General features: G+C 42.5%; 2 protein-coding genes across 10 annotated transcripts in view; one reads left to right on the forward strand and one right to left on the reverse strand.

Annotated features, from left to right (window-relative positions):
- The window catches only part of LOC308253051 (cyclin-Y-like protein 1), a 143,267-nt gene that overhangs the window by 100,566 nt on the left and 15,819 nt on the right, over nucleotides 1–26,882 (forward strand). The gene's annotated exons all lie outside the window — the stretch shown is intronic.
- The window catches only part of LOC308252626 (ankyrin repeat domain-containing protein 26-like), a 141,693-nt gene continuing 133,242 nt past the window's right edge, over nucleotides 18,432–26,882 (reverse strand). For 8 of the 9 annotated variants that reach the window (XM_080677401.1, XM_080677400.1, XM_080677398.1 and 5 more), the window contains 2 exons: nucleotides 20,856–20,901; nucleotides 18,432–19,769 (listed from right to left, as the gene is read on the reverse strand). In XM_080677401.1, the coding sequence (XP_080533527.1) occupies nucleotides 19,633–19,769; nucleotides 20,856–20,901 (183 nt within the window). In that variant the 3' untranslated portion in view covers nucleotides 18,432–19,632. Of the gene's footprint in view, nucleotides 19,770–20,069; nucleotides 20,182–20,855; nucleotides 20,902–26,882 lie in introns of those variants that run through there. The other variant, XM_080677402.1, reaches the window with a different exon arrangement.

Raw genomic sequence — 26,882 nt, forward strand, 5'->3', positions numbered from 1 at the left:
ATGGCCTCCCCTGTCCAAGGAGCAGCAGCTGTGTGAGCAGCCAGTTCCCCTGTCTGAGGAGCAGCTCACTCCCATGTGAGGAGCAGCAGCCGCTTGAGCAGCCCACCCACTACTGAGGAGCGGCAGCCCCACACAGCTGGCCCCTGTCTGAGGAACAGTAGCTGCGCACAGCCCACACCCTGCACCTGTCCAAAGAGCAGCAGCTGTGCCGCATGAGCAGCCCACCCCCGTCTGAGGAGCAGCAGACACATGAGCCACCTGCCCACATCCAAGAAGCAGCAGCTGTGTGAGCAGCCCACCCCCTTCTGAGGAACAGCAGCTACATGAGCTGCCTCCCCCCAATCTGAGGGGCAGCATCCACATAAGCAGACCGCCCACGTCCAAGGAGCAGCAGCCCTGTGCAGTCTGCACTGGTCTGAGGAGCAGCACCCACACACAGCTACTGCTCCTGTCCGAGAAGCATCAACAGCAAGAGCAGCTCACTCCCATGTGAGGAGCAGCAGCCGCACGAGCAGAACGCCCCCTGTCTGAGGAGAAACAGCTGCATGAGCAACCCGCACCCGTACGAGGAGCAGCCTGTCCCTGTCCTATGAGCGGCGGCATCACGAGCAGCCCATCCCATCTGAGGAACAGCAGCAGCATGCAGCCAGCCCCCATCTAAAGAGCAGCAGCCATGAGAGCAGTCCACCCCCGTCCAAGGAACAGCAGCTATACGAACAGCCTCCCCACCAGCCAGAGGAGACACCACTGCTGCGAACAGCACCCACCAGAAGAGCCACTGCCAACTGAGAAGCAGCTGCTACCGTAACTGCCCGAGGAGCAACCGTAGCCAGAGAAGCCACTGCCACCCAAGGAGCAGCCCCTGCACAGCTCGACATCTAGATCAGTCGGTGAGACCAAAAATGGGTAGACAAAGATACCCCTAAAGGAAAGAAAAGGAGGAAGCGCCAGAAAAGCAGCTACGTGAAACAGAGGCATGCAATATGTTAGAAAAAGTATTCAGAATATGGGTTGTAGAGTTCATAAACTGGAAGGAAGAAAAAATCAACACCTTATGTAAGAATCAAGAAGAAATGGATAAAGAAAATCAACAACTTATGTAAGAATCAAGAAGAAATAAAAATAATAAAAAAACCATGGAAAGTTTCAACTGAGACTAGGAGAAGCAGAGGACCGAATTAGTGAATTAGAAGACAGGGAAGCAAAACACAGCCAAACTGAATTGCAATTCGAGAAAAAAATTAAAAGACAGGAGGAGAGCCTAAGGGAGCTATGGGACAACATGAAACGAAGCAACATACGAATAATAGGGGTGCCAGAACAACAGGAAGAGGATCAAGGGTTAGAAGACCTATTCAAAGAAATAATGTCAGAAAACTTCCCTGATGTGGTGAAGAAAAAAGTCACACAAGCACAGAGAGTCCCAAACAGGATGAACCCAAAAAGACCCACACCAAGACACATCATAATTATGATGGCAAATATTCAGGACAAAGAGAGAATCTTAAAGGCTGAAAGAGAGAGACAGAAAGTTACATACAAGGGAGCTTACATTAGATTATCAAATTATTTCTCAACAGAAACACATCAGGCCAGAAAAGAAAGGAAGGAAATTTACAAAGTGATGCAAACCAAGGGACTGAATCCAAGAATACTCTATCCAGCAAGGCTATCATTCAAAATTGAAGGGGAAATAAGGAGCTTCACAGACAAAAAGCGCTAAGGGAGTTTATCATTATCAAGCCAGCAATGCAAGAAATGCTAAAGGGACTGGTGTAAAAAGAAGAAATTAAAAGGTAAGAAGGAACACAGACACAAAAAATAAAAATGGCTACAAACAAGTACCTTTCAATAACTTTAAATGTAAATGGACTAAATGTTCCAATCAAATAACCCTGTGGCTGAATGGATAAAAAAAAACACGACCCATATATATGCTGTTTACAAGAGACTGACCTCAGAAAAAGGGACTTATATAGATTGAAAGTGAAGGGATGGAAAAACATCTTTCAGGCAAATGGAAATGAAAAAAAAGCTGGGGTAGCAGTACTTATATCTGACAAAATAGACCTTAAAGTAAAGGCCATAAGAAGAGATAAGGAAGGCCACTTCATAATAATAAAGGGATCGATACAACAAGAAGATATAACCCTGATAAGCATATATGTACACAATGCAGGAGCATCCAAATACTTTAAAAAACTCCTGGAAGGTATCAAGGGAGAGATCAACAACAATACAATAACAGTAGGGGACTTTAATACACCACTGACATCATTGGATAAATCCTCTAGACAAAAAAAAAAAATCAGCAAAGAAACAATTCTAAATGACACACTAGATCAGATGGACCTAATTGACATCTTCAGAGCATTTCACCCCAAAGCCATGGAATATACGTTCTTCTCAAGTGCATATGGGACATTTTTAAAAATAGACCACTTATTGGGTCACAAGCAAAGTCTCCACAAATTCAAAAAGATTGAAATCATATCAAGCATTTTCTCAGATCACAATGGCATAAGATTAGAAATCAACTACAATAAAAACATTCAAAAAAATTCAAACACTTGGAAGTTGAATAGCATGCTATTAAACAATGATTGGGTTATCAATGAGATCAAAGAATAAATTAAAAACATCCTGGAGACTAATGACAATAAAACCACAACTATGCAAATGCTATGGGGAACAATGAAAGTGGTCCTGAGAGGGAACTTTATAGCTTCACAGGCCTACCTCAAAAAAACAAGAAAAAATGGTAATAAACCATCTAACTCAATAACTCCAAGAATTAAAGAGAGCAACAAGAAAAGTCCACAGTGAGCAGAAGGAGGGAAATAAAAAGATAAGAGCAGAAATGAATGACATAGAGACCAAAAAAATAAAAAATAAAAAAAAAATACAAAAGATCAATGAAACCAAGAGCTGGTTCTTTGAAGGATAAACAAGATTGATGAACCTCTAGCCAGGCTCACCAAGAAGCAAAGAGAGAGGACCCAAATAAAAGCAGAAATGAAAGAGACGAAATAACAACAGACCCCACAGAAATACAAAGGATTGTTAAAAAATACTATGAACAACTTTATTCTAAGAAACTAGACAACCTGGAGGAAATGGACACATTCCTAGCAAAATGCAACCTTCCAAAACTCACTCAGGAAGATTCTAAAAATCTCAATAGGCTGATAACTATGGAAGAAATTGAAGCAGTCATCAAAAAGCTACCAGCAAACAAAAGCCTGGGGCCAGGCGGCTTCACAGGGGAGTTTTGCCAAACATTCAAGGAAGAACAAAACCTATCCTCCTCAGACTATTCCAGAAAATTCAAGAGGAAGGAACACTTCCAAGATCCTTCTATGAAGCCAGCATCACTCTAATACCAAAACCAGATAAAGATAACACAATGAAAGAGAATTACAGGCCAATAACCCTCATGAACATAGATGCCAAAATGCTCAACAAAATTCTAGCAAATTGGATCCAGCAGTACATCAGAAAGATCATATACCATGACCAAGTAGGATTTATTCCAGGGGTGCAAGGAAGGTACAATATTCGCAAATCAATAAACGTGATACATCACATAAACAAATTAAGAGATAAAAATCACATAGTCATATCAATTGATGCACAAAAAGCATTTGACAAAATCCAACACCCTTTCTTGACAAAAACTCTCAGCAAGGTGGGAATAGAAGGATCATACCTCAACATAATAAAAGCCATATATGACAAACCCACAGCCAACATCATACTCAATGCGCAAAAACTAAAACCATTTCCCCTAAGAACAGTAACAAGACAGGGATGCCCACTCTCACCACTCCTATTCAACATAGTTTCGAAGTACTACCCATTGCGATCAGACAAGAAGAATAAATAAAAGGCATCCAAATTGGAAAAGAAGAAGTAAAACTGTCCTTATTTGCAGATGACATGATACTGTACATAGAAAACCCTAAAGCCTCCATCAAAAAATTATTAGACTTAATAAATGAATTTCGCAATGTAGCAGGATACAAAATTAATCCCAAGAAATCTATGGCATTTCTATACACCAATAATGAACTTACAGAAAGAGAGACTAAAAAAGCAATGCCATTTACCATCACACCAAAAAAAATAAGATACCTAGGAATAAACTTAAATAAGGAGGTAAAAGACCTATATGCGGAAAACTACAGGACACTGAAAAAAGAGATAGAGGAAGACGTAAACAGATGGAAGAACATACCATGTTCATGGATTGGTAGAATCAACATCATCAAAATGGCCATACTACCCAAAGCAATCTATAAAGTCAATGCACTTTGCATTAAAATACCAATGGTATATTTCACAGACCTAGAACGAACTCTTCAAAAATTCATCTGGAATAAAAAAAGACCCTGAATAGGTACAGCAACCCTGAGAAAGAAGAACAAAGTAGGTGGGATCTCAATACCAGATATCAAGCTGTATTACAAAGCCACTGTTCTCAAAACTGCCTGGTACTGGCACAAGAATAGACATATAGATCAATGGAATAGAATAGAGAACCCAGAAATCAACCCAAATCACTATGCTCAATTAATATTTGACAAAGGAGGCATGAACATACAATGGAGTCAAGACAGTCTCGTCAATAAATGGTGTTGGGAAAATTGGACACATACATGAAAAAAAATGAAACTAGACCACCAACTTACACTATACACAAAAATAGACTCAAAATGGATCAAGGACTTAAACATATGATGGGAAACCATAAAAGTACTAGAGGAATCCACAGGCAGAGAAATCTCAGACATATGCTGAAGCAATTTCTTCACTGATACTGCTCCTAGGGCAATGGAAACTAAAGAGAAAATAAACAAATGGGACTACATCAAAATAAAAAGCTTTTGCACAGCAAAGGAAACCATCAATAAAACAACAAGAAAGTCCATTGCATGGGAGAACATATTTGCCAATGATATCAACGATAAGGGTTTAATCTCCAATATTTACAGAGAACTCAGACAACTTAACAAAAAGAAGATAAACAACCCAATAAAAAAATGAGCAACAGACCTAAATAGATACTTTTCGAAAGAAGACAGAAGGAAGGCTAAGAGACATATGAAAACCTGCTCAAAGTCACTAATCATGAGAGAGATGCAAATAAAAACAACAATGCGGTACCATCTCACACCTGTCAGAATGGCTATCATCACCAAATCAACAAATGACAAGTGCTGGTGAGAACACGGAGAAAAAGGAACCCTCGTGCACTGCTGGTGGGAATGCAGACTGGTGCAGCCACTGTGAATAACAGTATGGAGTTTCCTCAAAAAACTAAAAATGGAACTCCCATTTGACCCAGTGATCCCACTTCTAGGAATATATCCCAAGAAACTAGAAACACCAATCAGAAAGGATATATGCATCCTTATGTTCATAGCAGCACAATTCACCATAGCTAAGATTTGGAAACAGCCTAAATGCCCATCAGTAGATGAGTGGATTAAAAAACTGTGGTACATCTACACAATGGAATACTACACTGTGGTCAAAAAGGAGTTCTTTCCATTTGCAACAACATGGATGGAGATGGAGAGCATTATGCTAAGTGAAATAAGCCAGGCAGAGAAAGATAAATATCACATGATCTCACTCATTTGTGGAATATAATGAACAACATAAATTGATGAACAAAAACAGATCCAGAGACGGAGAAACATCAATCAGAATGTCAAACCTCAGGGAAGGTAGGGAACGGTGGGGGTAAGGGGAAGAGATCAACCAAAGGACTTATATGCATGCATATAAGCCTAATCAATGGACACAGACAACAGGGGGCTGGGGGCATAAATGGTAGGTGGGGGGTAATGGGGGAATAAGGACACATATGTAATACTTTAATCGATAAAGAAATTAAAAAAAAAGACCCTTCTACATTCCATGTAATACTGGTTTTGTGGTGATGAACTCCTTTATATTTTTCTCGTCTAGGAAGCTCTTTATCTGACCTTCAATTCTAAATGATAGCTTTGCTGGATTGTAGGTCTTAGCTTTTCATCACTTTGAATATTTGTTGGCACTTCCTCTGGCCTACAAAGTTTCTGTTAAGAAATCAGCTGACATTTGTAGGGGCCCTCTCTTGTTGGTTACTGCTTTTCTTTTGCTGCTTTTAAGAATCTCTCTATCTCTGTAACCTTTGGCATTTTGATTATAATGTGTGTTGGTGTGAGCCTCTTTGGGTTCATCTTGTTTGGGACTCTCTCCACTTCCTGGACTTGTAATTCTATTTCTTTCACCAGGTTAGGGAAGTTTTTTGTCATTATTTTTTCACATAGTTTTTCAATTTTTGCTCCCTCTCTTTTCCTTCCATCACCCCCATGATGTGAATATTGGTACCCTTGAAGTTGTCCCAGAGGCTCCTTACAGTATCTTCATATTTTGTATTCTTTTTGCTCTTCTGATTGGGTATTTTCTGCTTCCTCATATTCGAATCGCTAAGTTGATTCTTGGCATCCTCTACTCTACTGCTGATCCCCTATAAATTATTTTTTTTTTATTTCAGTTAGTGTATCCTTCATTTCTGACTGGTCCTTCTTTATGTTGTTGAAGTTCTTAAGTCCCTTGAAGCTCATTAAGATCCTTGAGCATTCTTATAACTACTGTTTTGAATTCTGTATCTGGTAGTTTTCTTGCTTCCATTTCATTTAGTTCCTTTTCTGGAGATTTCTCCTGTTCTTTCATTTGTGACATGTTTCCTTATTTCTGCATTTTTGGCTGCTTCCCTGTGTTTGTTTCTGTGTATTAGGTAGATCTGCTATGTCTCCCAGACTTGGTAGAGTCACTTGTGTAGTAGGCTCCTGTTGGACGCAGTGGTTCAGTCTCCCCAATCTCCTGAGCTGGGCACTCCAGGTGCACCCCTGTGTAAGTTGTGTGTTATGTTTGATGGAGCAATTGAGTTGATACTCTTCCCCTGAGAACTGGCTTTTCAGGTCATTTTGCTATGGACATTCCCTTTGCTGAAGACCACTTTTCACTTGTGGTAACCACATTCCATTCTCTTCCCTCTGGATATGCGTAAAGAAGTCTCAGCCCCGCCGAAACTGGTTTGGCTCAGTGGATAGAGCATCGGCCTGCGGACTGAAGGGTCCCGGGTTCGATTCCGGTCAAGGGCATGTACCCTGGCTGCGGGCACATCCCCAGTGGGGGGTGTGCAGGAGGCAGCTGATTGATGTTTCTCTCTCATCGATGTTTCTGGCTCTCTATCCCTCTCCCTTCCTCTCTGTAAAAATATCAATAAAATATATTAAAAAAAAAAAAAAGTCTCAGCCCAGAAAAATCCCACCAAAAGTCTTTTAAAAGCCACTGCCTCCCCTCACTGGGTGCTGGAGCCATCCAGGCTCAGCCACCTGGTGTGCGGATGATCGAATAAATTCATAATCCCTCACCACTCTAGCCTTGTGCGTTCCTCCTTCAGCGACCCAACAGTGTGCACTGTCCTATTGTAGTTGAGCCTTGGTTGATGTTAGCATCACTGGGAGGGATTGGTCTCCAGGCCAATTGGTTGCAAGGATTTGCTGTGACTACAGCAGAAGAGCTGCTGTGTAGGAGCCAACCCTGTGGAGCAGGACTTCCTTCAGTGGGACTTTGGTGCTCACTGAGTCTGCCCCCTGAGTGTCACTTGTGGAGATGGTAGGGTTATAATCCAGCATGGCTGAAGTTGACCAGTGGTGCACTGGCTCTGGGGCCTTCTGGGAGGTGCAAAGTCAGCCTCTGCCTGTGCTCTGCTTGAAACCACCCAGCCCTGCAAAGCATCCTGCAAATGGCTGCTACTTGTGTTGAGCTTGCAGGTGCCTAGGAAGAGGCCAAGCAGTGAACCAGGGTGGGCTGCTGCTAGGGACAAACCTGAGGCCACTTGAGAGGTACAGGACATGCTGATGCCAGCTGATGCTTGTTTGAGAGATTTTAGGAAAGTCCAAAGCATAAGACAAGAGAGGCCAGTTGTATGGAAAAGCCACTGGAAATGGTTTGGATGAGGGAAGGGTGGGGTCTCAGGGAATCACCAGAGCAAGGCAAAAAGTGTGAGCCAGGTTGATGAAAATTCAGATATAGTGCAGCCTGTCAGCTCTGTGGCAGGGAGGGCTCAGCAAAGGAACACACCTCTGCCAGCACTTCTGTCAGAAAGAAAGCTGTCCCTCCTGCTTTTGCCCTGATTCCAGACAAGTTAGTTCCTCCTTGAATGTCCCAGGCTCCTTTCAAGTTGCTGCCCCAGTGTTGGAGCTCAGAGGGAGTGAGTTTGAGTAAGTCCATATACTGGCCCTGAGTAAGTCCATGCCAACTACCTGGAGCTCCCACAGCCTCTGTAAAAACCAGCCACAATCCCCACTGGTTTTTATAGCCAGAAGTTTTGGGGATTCTCTTCCTGGCACTGGAACCCTGGGCTGTGGCGCTGGTGTGGGTCAGGGACCCCTCGCTCCTCACGGCCCACAGTTCCTTTCAAGGTGCATGAATTTGTGCACTGGGCCCCTAGTATCTGATAAGAGATTAATATCCAAGTATATAAAGAACTGATAAAACTCAACACCAAGAAAGCAAATAATCAAATTAAGAAATAGGCACAAGACCTGAATAGACATGAAAAGATGCTCAGTGTCACCAATCTTCAGAGAAATGCAAATTAAAACCACAATAAGATATCACCTCTCACCTGACAGGAGGGCTATCATCAATAAATCAACAAACAACAAGTGTTGGTGAGGATGTGGAGAAAAGGGAACCCTCATGCACTGTTGGTGGGAATGCAGATTGGTGCAGCCATTGTGGAAAGTAGTATGGTGTTACCTTAAAAAATAAAAAATGAACTGCCGTTACCTTGAAAAATAAAAAATGAACTGTGTTAATACCCACTTCTGGGAATATATCCAAAGAAACCCCAAACACTAATTTGAATGAATATATTGTATGCACCCCTATGTTCATAGTAGCATCTATATACATAAAAGCCAAAGTGACTGGCTGACAGGTTGACCATCTGATGGGTAGCTATGATGTGCACTGACCACCAGGGGGCAGACGCTCAACGCAGGAGCTGCTGAGCTGCGGTGAATTGGCAGCTGAGGTTCTCGGGTGATGCACCTGGAACCAGAGAGGAGGGAGCCCGATTCTGAGGTGCGTCACCTGAGAACCGCCCTCTCACAATCCAGGGCCCCTCAGGGGATGTCAGAGAGCAAGTTTCAGCCCGATCCCTGCGGCCAGGCTGAGGGACCCCACCAGTGCACAAATCCATGCACCGGGCCTCTAGCCCATTAGCTCCCCACTTCGGTTCTGGCTCCCCGCCGGGCCTCTAACTCATTGCAGAGGTCGTGGGTCTGGCTCTTACAGTAACTTTTCTACTCGATTAGCTAAATGATGAGACGTGCAGGACCTACTGGCTGCGGCCCCGACGTCTGGTGCCCATGCCAGCCCATCCACTTAATATTGACTTCCAGTGGAGGCAGCGAATTTTCCTGCTAGCACTCTGGGCTGGGAAACGGGCCATGGCTTCCCTCCTTCTGGGTAGAGAGTAGCGCCAGCAGGCAACCTCTGGGGAGGGAGGAGGCCAAGGAGCAGCTTAGGTGGGAAGAAGGAGATTCCCGCCGCCACAGGACTCCTCCTGGGTGGAAGGGCCTGGGTGGGAGCCTGACATTGAGCAGGGTTCTGCCCTAGGCCAATTAGATTCCAGGCTAAGTAAATCCTGTTTGCTAAATAATTCCATTTTGCAGCTAAATGCCCACAAGTCATCAGTTACCGCCAAACTTAGGGTAAAGTGAGATGGAAGAAGGGAGACATATACAGAGAAAAAGTGACATAATATTGGGAGAAGAGAGGAGGAAGCCTGATTATAGGGTGCATCACCTGAGAAACGCCTTCTGGCAATCTGGGACCCCTCGGGGGATGTCGGAGAGCCAGTTTTGGCCCAATCCCCACAAGCCAGACAGAGGGACCCCACAAGTGCACAAATCCATGCACTAGGCCTCTAGTTATTTATAATAGCCACGGTTTGGAAGCAGCCAAACAGTCCATCAGTAGATGAATGGATAAAAAGCTGTGGCATGCTTACACAATGGAATACTGCTCTGCCAGCCATAAAAAAAAAAAAAAAAAGGAAATTTTGTCCTTTGTGACAGCATTGATGGACCTGGAGAGCATCATGCTAAGTGAAATAAGCCAGACAGAGAAAGACAAATTCGATATGATTTCACTCATATGTGAAATCTAATAAACAAGATGAACAAGCAAAATAGAGACAGACTCTTAGACAGAGAGCAGGCTGACAACTGTCGGGGCAAGGCTGGGTGGGGAGAGTGCAGAGATTAAGCAACAAAGAAAAACAAAGAGAAAAAACTTATGGACAGGAACAACAGTGTGATGATTGCTGGGGAAAGGGATTGTGGGGGAGGTGGAGGGGTATAAGGAGGATAAATGGTGAAATTCTATAACACATCATCAGTGTATAGATGATGTGTTGTAGAATTGTGCACCTGAATCCTGTATAGTTTTGTTAACCAGTGTCTTCCCAATAAATTCAATAAAAAGGAAAAAATAAAATTATAAATTAAAACACTTACCCTATAATTTTGCAGATTAAAACAACAAATGTATTATCTCACAGTTTCCATAGATCTGAAATTTTGGTGTGATGTGGTTGGGTGGTTCTGGCTCAGAGTCTCTTATGAGGTTACCATCACGCTGACAGCCAAGGCTGCAATCAGCTCAAGGCTTAGCTGGGGCTGTAAGATCTGGTTTTGGCTTTTTCACGTGGCTAGTGAGAGGCCAGCTGGCTGTTGGCCACACTTCAGTTCCTTGTTATATGGACCTCTCCATTGGGCTGCTTCCCCCAGAGTGAATGATCCAACACAGAAAAAGAACTCATCAAGGAAGCCACCATTTTTTTGGAATCTAATCTCTAGATGTGACATACCATCACTTCTGCTATATGCTATTGGTCACACAGACCACCCCTGATGCATTGTGGGAGGATGTGAATCCTGGGAGTGGCGGAGTTGTTGGGGGCCACTGTGGAGGCTGCCTACCACAAGGTATATGAGATGTCCAAGGTGAAATGTCATATAGGCTGTTGGGTATATTCTACTGTAGCTCCCAGGAGAGATCTGGGCTACACATAATTATTTCAAAGTCATTCATCATGGTATATGAAGCTATGGGAAATGTAGAAGAGAACCCAGGGAGAGAAACAGATAGAGGAAGGAAGAGGACCCTGGACCCAGTCTGGAAAAGCCCAACATTTAGAGATCAGTGGAGGAACCAGCAAAGGAAGATGGCCAGTGGGAATGCAGGCATACCAGGACAATGTGTATTCTGGCATTGACTTAAATGAAGGCAGGAAATACCTTGAATATGGCTAAAGTGAAAAGAATTACTGAAAAAAAAAATCAATTTAATACACTTTAAAAGAGCATTTAAATTTTGACCCAGATAGAATCAAAGAACAAGAGATTGCATATACAAATAGAACTAAAGTCTTGAAAAGTCTATGCTTGTGTATTTACTGCCCCCTTGGCCTAAGGCTTGGCCATAAGCTTCCTGGGATTGTAGTAGTGTGTAGAAAATCCCTATGTAAGGCTTTTAAAGGTTGCTCTTGGAAATTAAGCTTGAAGACAAGATAATAAACTGTATTATATGGGAGGAGCTACTGACTTTGGAAAATATCCATTCTTATTTCCATATGCTTTAAGTGCTATATGAGGAGTCTTTTTCATCAATCGTCTTAAACATACCAAAAACCATACAGTAACAATACTGGAAATTCCTGACTAAGCTGTGCTCAGTGGTTCTATGAACTTCACTGCTAATAAGAGGACCTGAGATGGCTGTTGAATATGTTTTTCATATACCAGATGTGGCCTCCTTCCTCTGTTTTCTTTAGCTGCTCTTTGCAGTGGTCGCCAACCTTTCAGACCTCACGGACCACCAGTGGTCCACGGACCACCGGTTGGCGACTGCTGCTTAAAGGATATTTTCAATTGTCCAGGTTTTTATAAAGAATTTCATTTTAAAAAATACCCTGAAGAAGAAGAAGAAGAAGAAGAAGAAGAGGCGGAGGAGGAGGAGGAGGAGGAGGAGGAGGAGGAGGAGGAGGAGGAGGAGGAGGAGGAGGAGGAGGAGGGAGGGGGAGGGGGAGGGGGAAGGGGAGGAGGAGGAGGGAAAACCTGTTCTCATCTGGCCACCAGGCCCAAACTGGCTTTGTGGTTCTGACTACCTGCTTCATGAAAACAATATCAGCATGTACAAATACCTCTGCCTGCACAACATGAGTCATGAGTGTTAACCATTTCTCTGTCCCCTCCCAATTGGGCATGGCCATGGCCATGTAACTTGCTTTGGTCAATTTAAATATATGTGGAGTGACATGTGTTACTTGCAGGTGGAAGTTTTAAAAGCCAGTAAGAGATTTATCACATATTCTTTCCCTCTTCCAGAAGGACAAATTTTCTAGATCACGGCTATTCTGTCAGCTTGGGTCATGGGATGGATACGATGAGCAGAACCCCCCTGTCACTCTGTGTTAGACACAGTGTGAACTAGAAATAAGCATTTGTTTTGTTTAAACACTGTGATTTTGGGATTTGCTTGCTAGCCTATCCTGACTAATATACTCAGATAAGGTCTGAGACACATGCCTGTAAGGATTACAGTTCTCCAATTTATCAGACACCTTAGGAGCTTAAGAGGGAGCCTGATTTAATCAGGTGAAAAACCTTAAAAGAAGACTGAGCCCTCCCTGAAGGGGTAGATTCTCCTTGCTGGCCTCATGAAGTAGGCAGCCATATTGAGTAAGCTCACATGGACAAGAACTTTAAATGAACTTGCTACAGACTGAATGCTTCTGTCCACTTCCCTCCCTCCAATTCATATGTTAAAGCCTAATGCCCGATATGATAGTATTCAGAAGTGGTGCTTTTAGGAGATGATTATGTCATCAGGATGGACCTGTCATGAATGGGATTAGAGCCCTTATAAAACAGGCCTAAAAGAAATCCCTTAACTCTCTGCCATGTGCCACAGCCAGATCCGGTCTCCAAGAACAAGGAAGTGGGCCTTCACCAGACACTGAATCTTGATCTTGGACTTCCCAGCCTCCAGAATTGTGAAAAATAAAGTTCTGTTGTTTATCATTCTATAGTACTTTGTTGTAGCAGTCCAAATTGTACTAACTAAGCTCTTAGGAACTGTAGACAACTACTATGACCCAAGGACAGCCTTCAACTAAGAGGTAGCAACTAGCTGGGAAAATACATAGACAGTCATAAGAAAATAAATTCTGCAAAGAAACTAAATGAGCTTCAAAGTAGTCTTCCAGTTAAGCCTCCAAATGACAATGCAGCCCAGCAGACACCCTGACTGCAGCCTTGTGAGACCCAGAGCAAAGGACACAGGTGAGCATGCCCAGACTCCTGCCCTATGAAAATGTGAAATAATAAATGTGTGTGGTTTTAAAGTGCAAAACTGGTCGTGATCTGTTATAGGGCAAGATAAAAGTAATACACTAATAAAGGATTTCTACTTTAAGTGCCCCCCTCCCCTCCCCCCCGCCCACACTATCTACATAATTATAGATACTGTTTCTTTGGAATTTCAAAACAATGTGAGTGAGTACCCATTCTCCCACTTTTATCCAAAACCACTTTGTAGTATCAAAGGAAAAGAATGTAAAACTCTAAATAATGGAAAGAAAACTGTCATGATTTATAAATTATATGTCTGTCCATGTAGAAAATCCAAAAAAAAAATCTGCAGATAAATTATTTGAGTAAGAAAAAATGAGAGTTTAGCAAGATACTGAATCCAAGCTCAAAATGCAACATAGTAATTTTATTTCTACAAGCTAACAACAAAAAGGAAATTGATTTTTTAAATAACAATTATTATAGGATCAAAAGTATCAAATAAGTGAGAATAAATCTAAAAAAATATATGCAAGACCTCTATGGGAAATATTTTAAACATTGAGAATTAATAAGATCGACTATTCAGTAGTTTGAAAAATTCAATATGAACTTTTTCTCCACAATTTATTTATAAATTCAATGCAATTCCATCAAAATCCTTGCTGTGTATTGGTAGAGCTTGACTAGTTGATTATAAAAGATATATGGAGCCCTTTCCTGCTTTCTTTTTTCTTTTTCCAACCATTTCGATTCAAAGGCCTGGGGACAAAATCAGGGAGGTGTTGTGCCCAGAGTGAGGTGTTGGAGCCTGGATGGAAGAGGAAGGTGTAAGTCTGGGAGGGCCACCCTGCACAGTGTTGGAGCTCAAGCCAGAGCATCCCTGAAAGGTGAACAACATAGGATGAGAGATCAAAGACTGAACAAGGTCAGGAGGCATGCATTCTGGGGCAGGACAGCCCAGCTTGTGTTTTCAGAGCCTGATGGGGTAAATCATCTGCAGAAGAGGTGGCTTGGCAGCTCTCTGAGGAAGGATGGGGTGAAGAGAGCATATACTTCGGAGGGACAGCAGTTAGAGACTAGTGTGGAGTGTTACAATTCAAGTGGGAGTGAGGAGGATATGTCTGTATGTGGCAGGGACAACAGAGACTGGTTCATACAAGAAGATTGAACAAATAATCAAAGATACTGATGATGGGAGCCTGCTTAATGTCAAAAAAGGAAGTTAAAATTAAAAAGGAAAAACTAGAATGAAACATGTGGGATTGGATTGGAATGGAAATATTGGTAAGAACTCCTGCTTTTCAATATATTTTGATTCAGAACTGCAGATTCACGTATGCACATATCTATGTGTATTTATAAATACACATACGATCACTGCTGCTCACTGAGGGAGCCTATGAACAATGACAACCCCAATAGCAATATGCACACTTACCACAATTAGTGCCCAGATCTGGTTTCTAAACATCACTGGCCCCTGAAAGGAATCAGGGCTTTTATGAAAAACTAGAGGCCCGGTGCACGAAATTCGTGCATGGGGGGAGTGTCCCTCAGTCCAGCCTGCACCCTCTCCAATCTGGGACCCTTTGAAGGATGTCTGACCACCTGTTTAGGCCCGATCCCATCAGGATCGGGCCTAAAAGGGCAGTTGGACATCCCTCTCACAATCCAAGACTGCTGGCTCCCAACCACTCACCTGCCTGCCTGCCTGATTGCCCCTAACCGCTTCTGCCTGCCAGCCTGATCACCCCCTAACCACTCACCTGCCAGCCTGATCGATGCCTAACTGCTCCCTGGCTGACCCAATTGCCCCTAACTGCCCTCCCCTGCTGGCCTGGTCACACTTAACTATCCTCCCCTGCAGGATTGGTTGCCCCTAACTGCCCTCCCCTGCAGGCCTGGTCCCCCCCCAACGGCCCTCTCCTGCAGGCTTGGTCACCCCCAACTGCCCTCCTCTTCAGGTCTGGTCCCCCCCAACTGCCCTCCCCTGCTGACCTGGTCTCCCCCAACTACCCTCCTCTGGCAGTCTGGTTGCCCCTAACTGTCCTCCCCTGCAGGCCTGGTCCCCCCTACTGCCCTCCCTGCTGGCCTAATCGCCCACAACTGCCCTCCCCTGCAGACCTGGTCCCCCCCCCAACTGCCCTCACCTGCTGATCTTGTCTCCCCCAACTGCCCTCCTCTGTTGGCCCAGTCACCCCTAACTGCCCTCCCTGCTTGCCTGATTGCCTACAACTGCCCTCCCCTGCAGGCCTGGTCCCCCCCAACTGCCCTCCCTTGTTGGCCTGGTCTCACCCAACTGCCCTCCTCTGCTGGCCTGGTCACCCCTAACTGCCCACAACTGCCCTCCCCTGCTGGCCACTTGTGTCTTGGAGTGATGGTCAATTTGCATATTACTCTTTTATTAGATAGGACTAGAGGCCCGGTGCACATTTGTGCACTGCGGGGGGGGGGGGGGGGTGTCCCTCAGCCTGGCCTGCAACCTCTCTCAGTCCAGGACCCCTCAGGAGATGTCTGCCTTCTAACTTAGGCCCCGCTCATAGCTACCGGTCGGTCTGTCGTTTGGTTGATTTGCGTATTATGGTTTTATTATATAGGATGCCTCTATCTGTCTATATACCTATCTATCATCTATCCATCTGTCTCCCTGCCCTCAAGGAACTTTCCTTCAGTTTAATATTTCATTTTTCCTCCCATTAGGAATGACTCTGTGTGAGCTATAATAAAGCTATGCACAGAGCTGATTGAATATCAAAGGCTGTGTCAAATGGGAAGGCTTCACAATGCAGCTGCCAATTCTTTGAAGACTTGAAAGCAGAGTAGGATTTGAAAAGGGACAGACATTTTTTGAAAAGCCAAGTGCATGCATTTTTGAAGATAGCCCTCCATTGCTACACAGAGGACCCTGGCACAGTGATTCTCAACTTTGTCCGCCCAACTGAAACCACCCAGGGAGATTTCAAGGCAGACATTTCAGGCCCCTGCCCCTGAGATTAGTTAGGTTTGTTCGATCTCAGAAGAGGCCTGGTCTCGGAGACTTTAAGAGCTCTCCGGGTGATCCTCATAAGTAGCCAAGGTTGAGCGCCCTTGCCTCAGGTGATAGGCAAGAGGTCGTAGGTAGGGAAAACTGGCTGTGTCACCAGGCTGTTGTAAAAACCTCCTATGTATAGGGTGGGGCAAAAATAGATTTACAGTTGTGAATATGCAAAACAGAGTTAATAAAGCTATTGTAATAATCATAACCTATATGTCTTTTTCCATATGAACCACTGTAAGCCTACTTTTGTCCCACTGTGTATAATTTACACCAATTGTGGAAGTCATCTAAATTACTGGCATACATTTGTTCATAGCATTCTTATAGAAAGTTATAAAATCTTCTTGCTATGTATTTCATTTTAGCTTACATTTCCAGGGTATTTTAGACACTTCCCTTTATAGTATAAAATAATGTTACTTGTGAGACTTGAAAATAATTTTATATTCCCCATTCTTATGTGGATGAAGGCAAAATAAAATAAATTTACTGTCTTATGTAAGATACAAATAAAGTATCCAATCCAGTGCCTGACATGTAAAAGATGAAGGAAATAAACTAATATTTACTAAATATAAGTCCAGGACTGGGCTAGGTAATGACATATGTAATCTTAATTTATCTTTCATCAACTCATTTATGCCCACATACCAATTTTATCTATGTATGTGTGTGTATACGTAGACAACAAAGTATTGGATTATTAAATGCACAACTTACATTAAGAAACATTATTTTTCTGAAAAAATATTATGAAAACACTTTCTTTTTAAGTGCAAAGTACACTGTTTAGCCCTAGTACAATGTTCTGACATACCTTAGCGAACATCAAGGGTCATGTAGATTACTACGACCTATTGTAACTACATTCTTATCACCAAATTACTGGGTGGAATGCTGGTTAAACCCGTTCACAGACACCGCTTAATCCTGGAGTGATAATGGTTAACATAACTAAACATGACTTAGGGAAAACTCAGGCTGTGAGTTAATTTTTTAAAAATATTTTTTTATTGATTTCAGAGAGGAAGGGAGAGGGAGAGCTGGAAACATCAATGATGAGAGAGAATCATTGATCAGCTGCCTCCTACCGGGGAACAAGCCCACAACCTGTGCATGTGCCCTGACAGGGAATTGAACCTCGATCTCCTTGTATATAGGTCCATGTTCAATCACTGAGCCATGCAGGCTGGGCATGCCGAGGTAATTATTTTAAGATTTATCTGAATAAACCATGGTGGACATCTGGCCTCTGCTCCCTCTTTCACCTAATTTCCCATCCATGTCCCACTCCCTGCCTGCTCTCACTCACTGTACTCCTCACACCCTTGGAGGCCACATGCTGCTTCTGAACCCAGGCAGTTTCACACTCTGTTCTATCTCACATGTCACCATCACCATCACCATCACCAAGAAGGTGTACCTGATTACTTTAATCTAAACAGGTCACACCTATTTCTTTTCCATTATCTTTTTTCTTCTGTGAATTAATTCCAAGCCGCCAGCTCTCTTGCCCCGCTGGTGGGCCCTGGCGCTGCCCGCCCCACCTCCCCTGGCCCCCAATGGACCCCGGACCCCATGGGCAGGGCCTGGCGCACGTCTGGGACCCAGGCCGCTTGGTACCGCCCTGCCCCCAGCCACTTGGCGCATGCATGTGCAAATTAACCTTCCATCTTTGTTGAGTTAATTTGCATACTCACTCCTGACTGGTTGGTGGGTGTTGTGGAGGTATGGTCAATTTGTATCTTTCTCTTTTATTAGTGTAGATGGCTGACTCTAGGGCTGAGCAGAAAAACTACAGGATGAGCTTGAAACATCTTACTGTCCAGAGAGTAAGAAAGTGCTCAAAGAATAATGGGGACAGGTCAAAAAGACATGAAGTCACCTTGAAAAGGCTACCACTGACCAAATTGTGGGGAAATTATGCACCAAAATAATAAACTTTTCCTTCTCACTCACTTGTTCGTTTGGTTTGGCTTTATGTATTTATCAATGTAGAAGCAATGAAAGAATAAGAATATCATCATTTGGCAACAACGTAATAATTGATTTAAACAAGAATCATCAATGGATGTTATATTAACTGGGAGAAATTCTGAGAAATAACCAAATATTTACGAGACTCAAATTACCTCCACACCAGGTATGTGTGACATACAAAAGGTAAATAGTACTTTTACTGTGGACAAACCTGGCAGACGCTTCTTAACCACATGATCAAAGTCCACACTGGAAGTAATGGAGCTGAGCACGTCCCTGCAGATTTGCTGCATGGGAAGAACTCAGCATCGCCTGTGTGACATTTCTGCCCAAATGGCATAACCTGAAGCTACATGAGGAAACTTCATATAGACCTAAGCGGAAAGTCTACAAATAACTGGCCTATACTCTTCAAACTGTAAAAGTCATGAAAAGTAAAGGAAGCCTAAAGAATTGTCCCAGATTGAAGAAGACTATAGAAACAGGGCAATTGGACACCCACATCATTTTGAGTTTTTTTTTTACTATAAAGGATATTACTGAGATGATTGGAAAAATCTGAATAAGATCCAATATTAAATATTAATACTGAACCAATTTTAATTCTCTGATTTTGAGAATTATACTATAGTTCCTTTTTCTTAGGAATTACACACTAAAGTATTTAGGAGTAAAGAGGCACCATGTCTACAACTTACAAATGCTTCATAAATTATACATATTAAATATGATATATTATATGTTATATTTGATAAGTCTAATGGCACTATAACAATTGTAATATATCCAAACTTTGACGGTAGCCATAGCAGCAGGTATAAAAATGATGTCTGTCTAAATTTTTAGGACCAAATAGAGTGATAAAATTGAAAAATTCACAAAAGCTATCAATTATATAGCTAGAGGATGAATGACAACTTGGTTGTTTGGGTGTTGTTCAAAGAGCTGGCATTTCGATAGTTTGAGTATGTAAAACTCAACAGTGCTGGCTTTAACCTACAAAATCTGCTTAAAAGTTCATCAGATGCCAAGAAACAGAGTTTAAAATACTACATAAATTTTATCACACAAATGTGATCCAAAAATATTTTTCTTTAATAAAGATTTCACATGTCATGCGTTTAATAGAAAATAATAAAAATGTTTTGTAAATAGTCCAGTAAATACATTTTTACTATTTATGTTTCAGATCATATAATTTTTCTTCAAAATCTGTACATATTCTCGTGACGTTTTCAAAAGTAAGTCTTGGTATGAATTTGACGAATCAACTGATCCTACGGGATAAGCTCTATAGGATTCAGATTCAAATTCAGCAGCATCTGGAAAAAAAGAAAGAATTATATTCTTCACCTAAACTATAACTAAGTAAAAGTGTTAAGAATAATAATAACATTGATATATGACTACAGTACATAACACAAGATTACTATGAAATATAATTTGCCCATGGTTGCACACTGAATTGGTTGATATTGTGGCTATCAAAGCTTCTAGTTTTCTTGTCCTTCATTCATTTATTCAACACTATGCACTAAGGTAGTATGACAAGCGCTGGAGTTACAAGACAAAGATGACAGTCAAACTGAAGACAGATAAGCAGGCAGTTTCCACTCAGAGTCATATGTACTGCAAAAAAATCCAAACAGGGCACCACTGGAGCACACAGAAGGGACATCCCAGTTTTGTGTCATTCTTGTTGGCTTTTTGGTAGAGGGATTTGTCAGTTCATACCTGAAGGACAAGGAAAAAGTATGCCAGAAAGAGAAATGCAGAAGATGCCAAGATTAGAGGTGAGGCAGAGCACTGTAGAATTATAAGTAGTCCAGTTTGCCTAGATATTAGAGCAAAGGGCAGAGGAGGGTAAGTAGCATCTAGAAATAAGACTGAATTATGTGACCAGAACTAAATGGATTGTGGTATTTTTACTCCATGCAAAGGAATCTGGGGATTTTCCTGAGGGTAAAAGGTAAACCAATGACAAAGTCAATGACTGGAGATCTAAATGTCGCCCCTCGGGTAATAGCTATATGAACTGTAACTGCTTGATTAAGTATCACATCACTAGAGAAAACATGAGAAGTGGATGAAGCCCAGTTTTCTGACAGTTTCAGTGTGTAGGTTGACAGTTCCATAGGGATGGCAGAGGAAAGGAAGGGGACAGCCAGAAATGAAAAGAGATACATGGACTTTTGAGATTTTTAAAAAGCTATGGAATGTGATGAATAAATGCAGAATAAGTGTATTCTTCCTTATGAATATTTATGCTTTCACATTTTCATTATGTATAAAAAACATTTAATGAAGTATATGTTACCCAAACATGGAAACAAATGGCACTTACCATTTACAGTTTATTTCAGAAATCAATGCTATCTCAATTCAATTAATAAATTTTGGCAACATACCTTCTTTTAGTTCTCTAGTTAGAATTTTTTCAAAGTCCTGCTGCATCTGAAATAAGTTAAATATTATTAGTTGTATTTAAGTAAAACATGAGACATTATTATAGGAATGATAAACAGCCTTTAAAAGTATCCAGACCTAACTTGGGGATTACATAAATAGAAAAATAATAACATAACTAAAATAAAATAAATTCTTATTATAATTTTAGATAATGGAAAACAGGGATGTGTACTAGTAATGCTATTTATATTAGTCTGATAAAAAGTATAATTAATATTGGTCTATTGAATAAACATGATCTCACTGGTACAAAGAAGCTTAAACATGTCAAGCCATACTTTACACATAATGCATAACTTTGAAATTCTTAGAAAAACTGCCCTTTATAAAAATTTAATCAGAGACTTCCTGGCAAGATGGCAGTGTAGGTAAATGTGGTACTCGAATCCTCCCACAACCACATCAAAACTACAACAAAACTACAGAACAACCATCATTCAGAACTGCCTGAAATCTATCTGAATGAAAGTTCTCCAACTAGGGATTTAAATAAGAAGGCACATTGAAACTGGTAGGAGGGGAGGACAGTGGAAACAGGTTGGTCCCACACCCACATATGGAGGATAAAAATCAGCAGAGATATCTTGGCTGCCGAGGTCCCTCTGAGGAGTGAGGGATCCCAGCCCCACACCAGGTACCCCAGCCCAGGGTTCAAGTGCCAGGAAGAGAAGAGCCCATAACTTCTGGCTATAACAACCAGCAGGGATTGTGGCTGAGGGAGACTGAGGGCTGCTGGGAGTCCCAGGCAGTTCCTCTTAAAGGGATCATGCACAGACTTACTCTGGACTCACAGCCTCTGAGCTCTAGTGCTGTGGCAGCAGCTTCATATGAGGAGGAACTGAATTGTCTGGCATCAGGGCAAGAGCACAGCTTTCTGCCAGACAAAACTGCTGGCAGAGGCCATTGTTTCTATTCTAAGACACCCCCCACTGGCACAGAGAGGGCAGGCGGGCATTATATCTGAGGCTCCATCAACCAGGCTTGCACCATTTGCGTGCCCTGGTGATCCCCCGAGACTCCACCAAAACCAACATGTGGCGCCACCCAAGCTGTTCCCAGTGGCTTTTCCATATGAATACCGTGTATAGGCTCATGCTTCAGATTTTCCTAAAATCTTTCAAACAAGCAGCATCTAGCCTCAGTGTGCCATGTACCTCTTTGTTAAGTGGCCCCCAGACACAGTACTAGCAGCAGTCAGTATTAGTTCACAGCTTGGGCACCTCCAAACCCAGCTGTCTGCAGATTGCTTTGTAACTCATGCTGTGTTGTCCCAGGTAGAACATGGGTGACAGCTAACCTTGGCCAGCACCTCCCAGAAGGCCCCAGAAGCAGCAAAACCAGTGGACAGCTTCAGACCATATCGAAGCACCACCCAGCCACCTCCACAAGTGAAACACTCAAGAGGTGGACTCAGCTGGCACCAGAGCCCCGAGGAAGTTAGACCTGCCCAGTAGGGTGGACCCCTACACAGCTAATCCTTCGTGGTGGTTGGTGGTCACAGCCATTCCATGCAGCTGATAGGCCAGGGGTTAAATCGCTCCCACTTACAGCAATCAAAGGTCAACTATAACAGGAGGGTATATATAGCCCACAAAAGGAAGGGGGATGTGCACCTGGAGTGCCCAGCTTGTGTGATGGAGGAGGCTATGCAGTTGGACCCTACAGAACACCCACTACATTAGGCCACTCTACCAAGCTTGGGATATGTAGCAGCTCTATCTAGTACATAGACACAAACAAAAGGAGGCCACCAAAGTGAGGAGAAAAAAAATCACAAAGGAAAGAATAGAATAAAACTCCAGAAAAAGAACTAAACAAAATGGAGATGAGCAATCTACTAGATGCAGAGTTAAAAACACAGGTTATAAGGTTGCTCAATGACCTTAGGAAGAACATCAACAGCATAATAAAATACATGGAAACCATAAAAAAAAAACCCCACAAAGAATACACTAACTGAAATGAAGAATAATTTACAGGGAAATGAAGAGTTGAATAGATGAAGTCAAGAATAAATCAGAAAGTTGATATACAAGGAAGCAAAAAGCATCCAATCAGAACAGAAAAGAAATTTTAAAAAATGAGGGTAGTGTAAGGAGCCTCTGGGACAACTTCAAGTCTACCAACATTCACATCATGGGGGTGCTGGAAAGAGAGAGAGAACAAGAAATTGAAACCTATTTGAAAAAGTAATGCTAAAAACTCTAACCTGGTGAAGGAAATAAACATACAAGTCCAGGAAGAGCAGAGACGCCCAAAACAGATGAACCCAAAGAGGCCCATAGCAAGACACATCATAATTAAAATGCAAAAGTTTAAAGTCAAATACAGAATCTTAACAGCAGCATGAGAAAAGCAGTAGTACCTACAAGGGAGAGCTCCCACAAGACTATCAGTTAATTTCTCAACAGAAACTTTGCAGATCAGAAGGGATTGACACTAAAATATTCAAAGCGATAAAAAGCAAAGACCCATGAAATGTTCAAGGGTCTCTTTTAATAGAAGAAAAAAAAGATATGAACAAATAAATGGCAATAAATACATATCTATCAACAATTGAATCTAAAAAACAAAGTAAGTGAACAAGCAGAACAGAATCACATTCATAGATACAGAGAACATTTCGACGGTTGCCAGATGGGAGAGGTTTGGGGGATGAATGAAATAGGAAAAAGGATTAAAAAGTATATATTGGTTACTACAGAAGAGTAATGGGGATATATAGTACAGCATAGGGAATATAGTAAATAATATTCTAATAACTATATATGGTGTCAGTCAGATGTGTATGAGATTTATCAAGATGCCTCAGTAAGTCATATAATGTATAAGCACTGGGGTGTACACCTGAAACTAATATAATATTGTATGTTGACTGTAATTAAAAAATAAAAAATGCTTTAAATTTTTAAAAAGTAAAAATAAAAATTTAAAAAGTTTAATCAGTTTTTTAATATTTTAATGGATTTTTGCTTAAAATGAGCTTTCTATTCTTATACTTTTGAAAATTAAAATTTTAAGGTATATTCAATGCTGCTGAATTTTCAATCTAAAATGATGAAAGTGGCACTGTCAAGTTCATGTGAAAATTCTAGTGGCAAAAAAACCCCCCACACACATAAAACTATTTTGCTGTCTATATTATGGACACATTGTTTTATTCATATGGACACAAAAAATTTCAGAAAATCTTTAATTTTAGGAACAAAGAAACCAATACAAGATCCAAGATGGTAGTGGAGTAAGGAGGAAGCTACACTCACCTCCTCTCTGGATAAAACTGGAATTACCGCTAAGTTACAGAACAATCATCTTGAATAACCAACTGAAAAGAAGCTGAAGAGAAGTCTGTCTTTATTTATTTATTTTTTATTTTTTTCATTTTTTTAAATTGATTAAGGTATTACATGTGTCCATATCCTCCCAGTTGGTCCGACGGTTGTGGATTATTGTTAAGCTGAAGAGAAGTCTTATAACCAAGGATTTACAATAGAAGCCACATTGAGACTGCCACTCACCCTGGCCTCCTGCAGAGGGAGGGTAGAGCAGACTAGAGTCATGTGATGAAGTCTGGGAATTGTTGTTCTGGGGAAGGAGCTGAAGGGACAGCCACTAGGATCCCCGTGCTGAGTCATTTTCCCATACCACGGATGTCATCTTTCATGTGGCATCAGCCTGGAGGAAAGCAATGACCCATCCTCTGGACTCTCTCGTCCTACCCCGTAGAGCTTACACCCAGAGGCTCTTTCAGTGAGTGAGCATAACAGGCGGCCTGCAAGCTGAGGCAGGCCAAGGCAGATCTTGGGGTGCATTGGGACTTTTTCTGACATGCACCTGGGACAGATGCTGATAAAAGCTGACTATGGTGAATAGCTTTGTTATTCCCACATACACACAGGCCAAGCAGAGGCAGCCAGAAACTATGGATCATTTGTAGTTGCAAACAGGTTGTTGAGGGATAGTCACAGGCAGCTTCTTACATTAGCATGCGCCAAAGTCCCTATGAAGAGGCCCAAAACAAACACACCCAGTGGCTAGCTTCAGACAAAATTAGAGAAGGATCCAATAAGTTTCACAAGCAGCATATCCAAAGGGAGATCTTGGCAGGCACTAAACCCTGCTGAGGCAAATTCTGCTTCTTATAGTCAGCACCTGCACAGCAGCTCGCAAACCTTGGTTGGGGTTGAGTCTCACAGTTAGCTAGCCTGAGTTTATCCCATGCACAAACAGGCCAATAGCAACCAAGACTCAATTATAATAGGAGGGCCCACTTAGCCTACACAAGGGACATTCCTGTAACAACCAGTTCAGGTGATCAAGGAGACTGCACCACTGGAACCCACAGGACACCTACTACATAAGGCCACCACACGAAGACTGGAAGTCATGGAAGATCTATCGAACACATAGGAAGAAACAGAGGCAGCCAAAATGGGGAGACAAAGAAATAGGCTCCAAATGATAGAAAGAGAGCTAAAGGAAATGGAGGTAAGCAATTTATAGGATATAGAGTTCAAAGTGATAGTTATAAGGATACTCAACAGCATTAAAAAGGACACACTAGGTCAGATGGGCTTAATTGATATAGTCAGAACATTTCACCTAAAGCAGCAGAATATACATTCTTCTCAAGTGCACATGGGACATTCTCAAAGATAGACCACATGTTAGGACACAAAAGAAGTCTTAATAAATCCACCAAGATTGAAGTCATATCAAGCATCTTCTCTGACCATAATGGTATGAAACTACAAATCAATCACAAGAAAAAAAAACTAAAAAACACAAAACATGAGGCTAAATAATGTTACTAAATAATGACTAGGTTAATAACGAAATCAAGGAAGAAATCAAAAGATACCTTGAAACAAATGAAAATGACAACCTAGGAAAAAATTTAATAAAAGATGTAAAATACCTGTACTTGGAAAATTATAAGACAACTAGTGGCCTGGTGCATGAAATTCATGCACATTAAAAGGGGATTAATTAGAGGAAATAATTTAATATTGCTATTTGCGCTTTCTCTATAATAGAAGTGTCAGAGATGAAAGAAAATTAGTAAAATGTATATGAAAACCTTCCTCCTATCAGAGTCTGGGGTGCACCACATGACCCAGAGTCAAGTCCCCACCCACCCACATGTGCCTCAAAAGTGAGACCCAGACCCGGCCGCCACCCCCATTGGGCTTGATCCAGACCCAGCCAGTCCCACCCTTGTCAAGCCCCGCCAGACAGGGGGCATAGCCTCAGGTCCCCTGGCCCAGCGCCAGGACAGGGGGCGTGGCCTGAGGTCCCCTGTCAAGCCCCGCTGGGCAGGGGGTGCGGTCTGAGGTCCCCCGGCCTGGCGCTGGGGCAGGGAGAGCAGCCTGAGGTCCCCTAGCCCAGCACCAGGACGGGAAGCGCACCTTGAGGTCCCCCATCAAGCCCCACCAGGCAGGGGGCATGGCCTCAGGTCCCCTGGTCTGGTGCTGGGGCAGGGGGTGCAGCCTGAGGTCCCCCAGCCTGACACCAGGGTGGGGGGCGCAGCCTGAGGTCCCCTGTCAAGCCCTATGGGGGTGGGGGCGTGCATAGCCTCAGGTCCCTGCTGAATGCTTGTTAAGGCTCCTTATGGGAACTTGGCCTCAGCTGTGGGTGCAGCCATCTTTGTGATGGAGTGATGGTCTATTAGCATATTCCCTCTTTATTAGATAGGATGAGGAAAGAAATTACAGAATTTATATATATATAAAACCCTAATATGCAAATGGACCAAAGGGCAGAACAACCAAACAACTAGTTGCTATGACTGCGCTGACCGCCAGGGGGCACGCGCAGAACATGGAGGGTATCAGCAGCAGGCAGCAGAGTGTGGAACATGGTGGGCATCGGCCACAGCAGGATGGTGAAGCAGGTGAGCAGGGGCGCCAGACCAAGGTAAGGTGCCAGTCACTGTCATCAGGGCGAGCCTCTGGTGGTTACTGAAA

The sequence above is a fragment of the Plecotus auritus genome, assembly GCF_963455305.1.
Source record: "Plecotus auritus genome assembly, chromosome: 1".
Taxonomy (NCBI): domain Eukaryota; kingdom Metazoa; phylum Chordata; class Mammalia; order Chiroptera; family Vespertilionidae; genus Plecotus; species Plecotus auritus.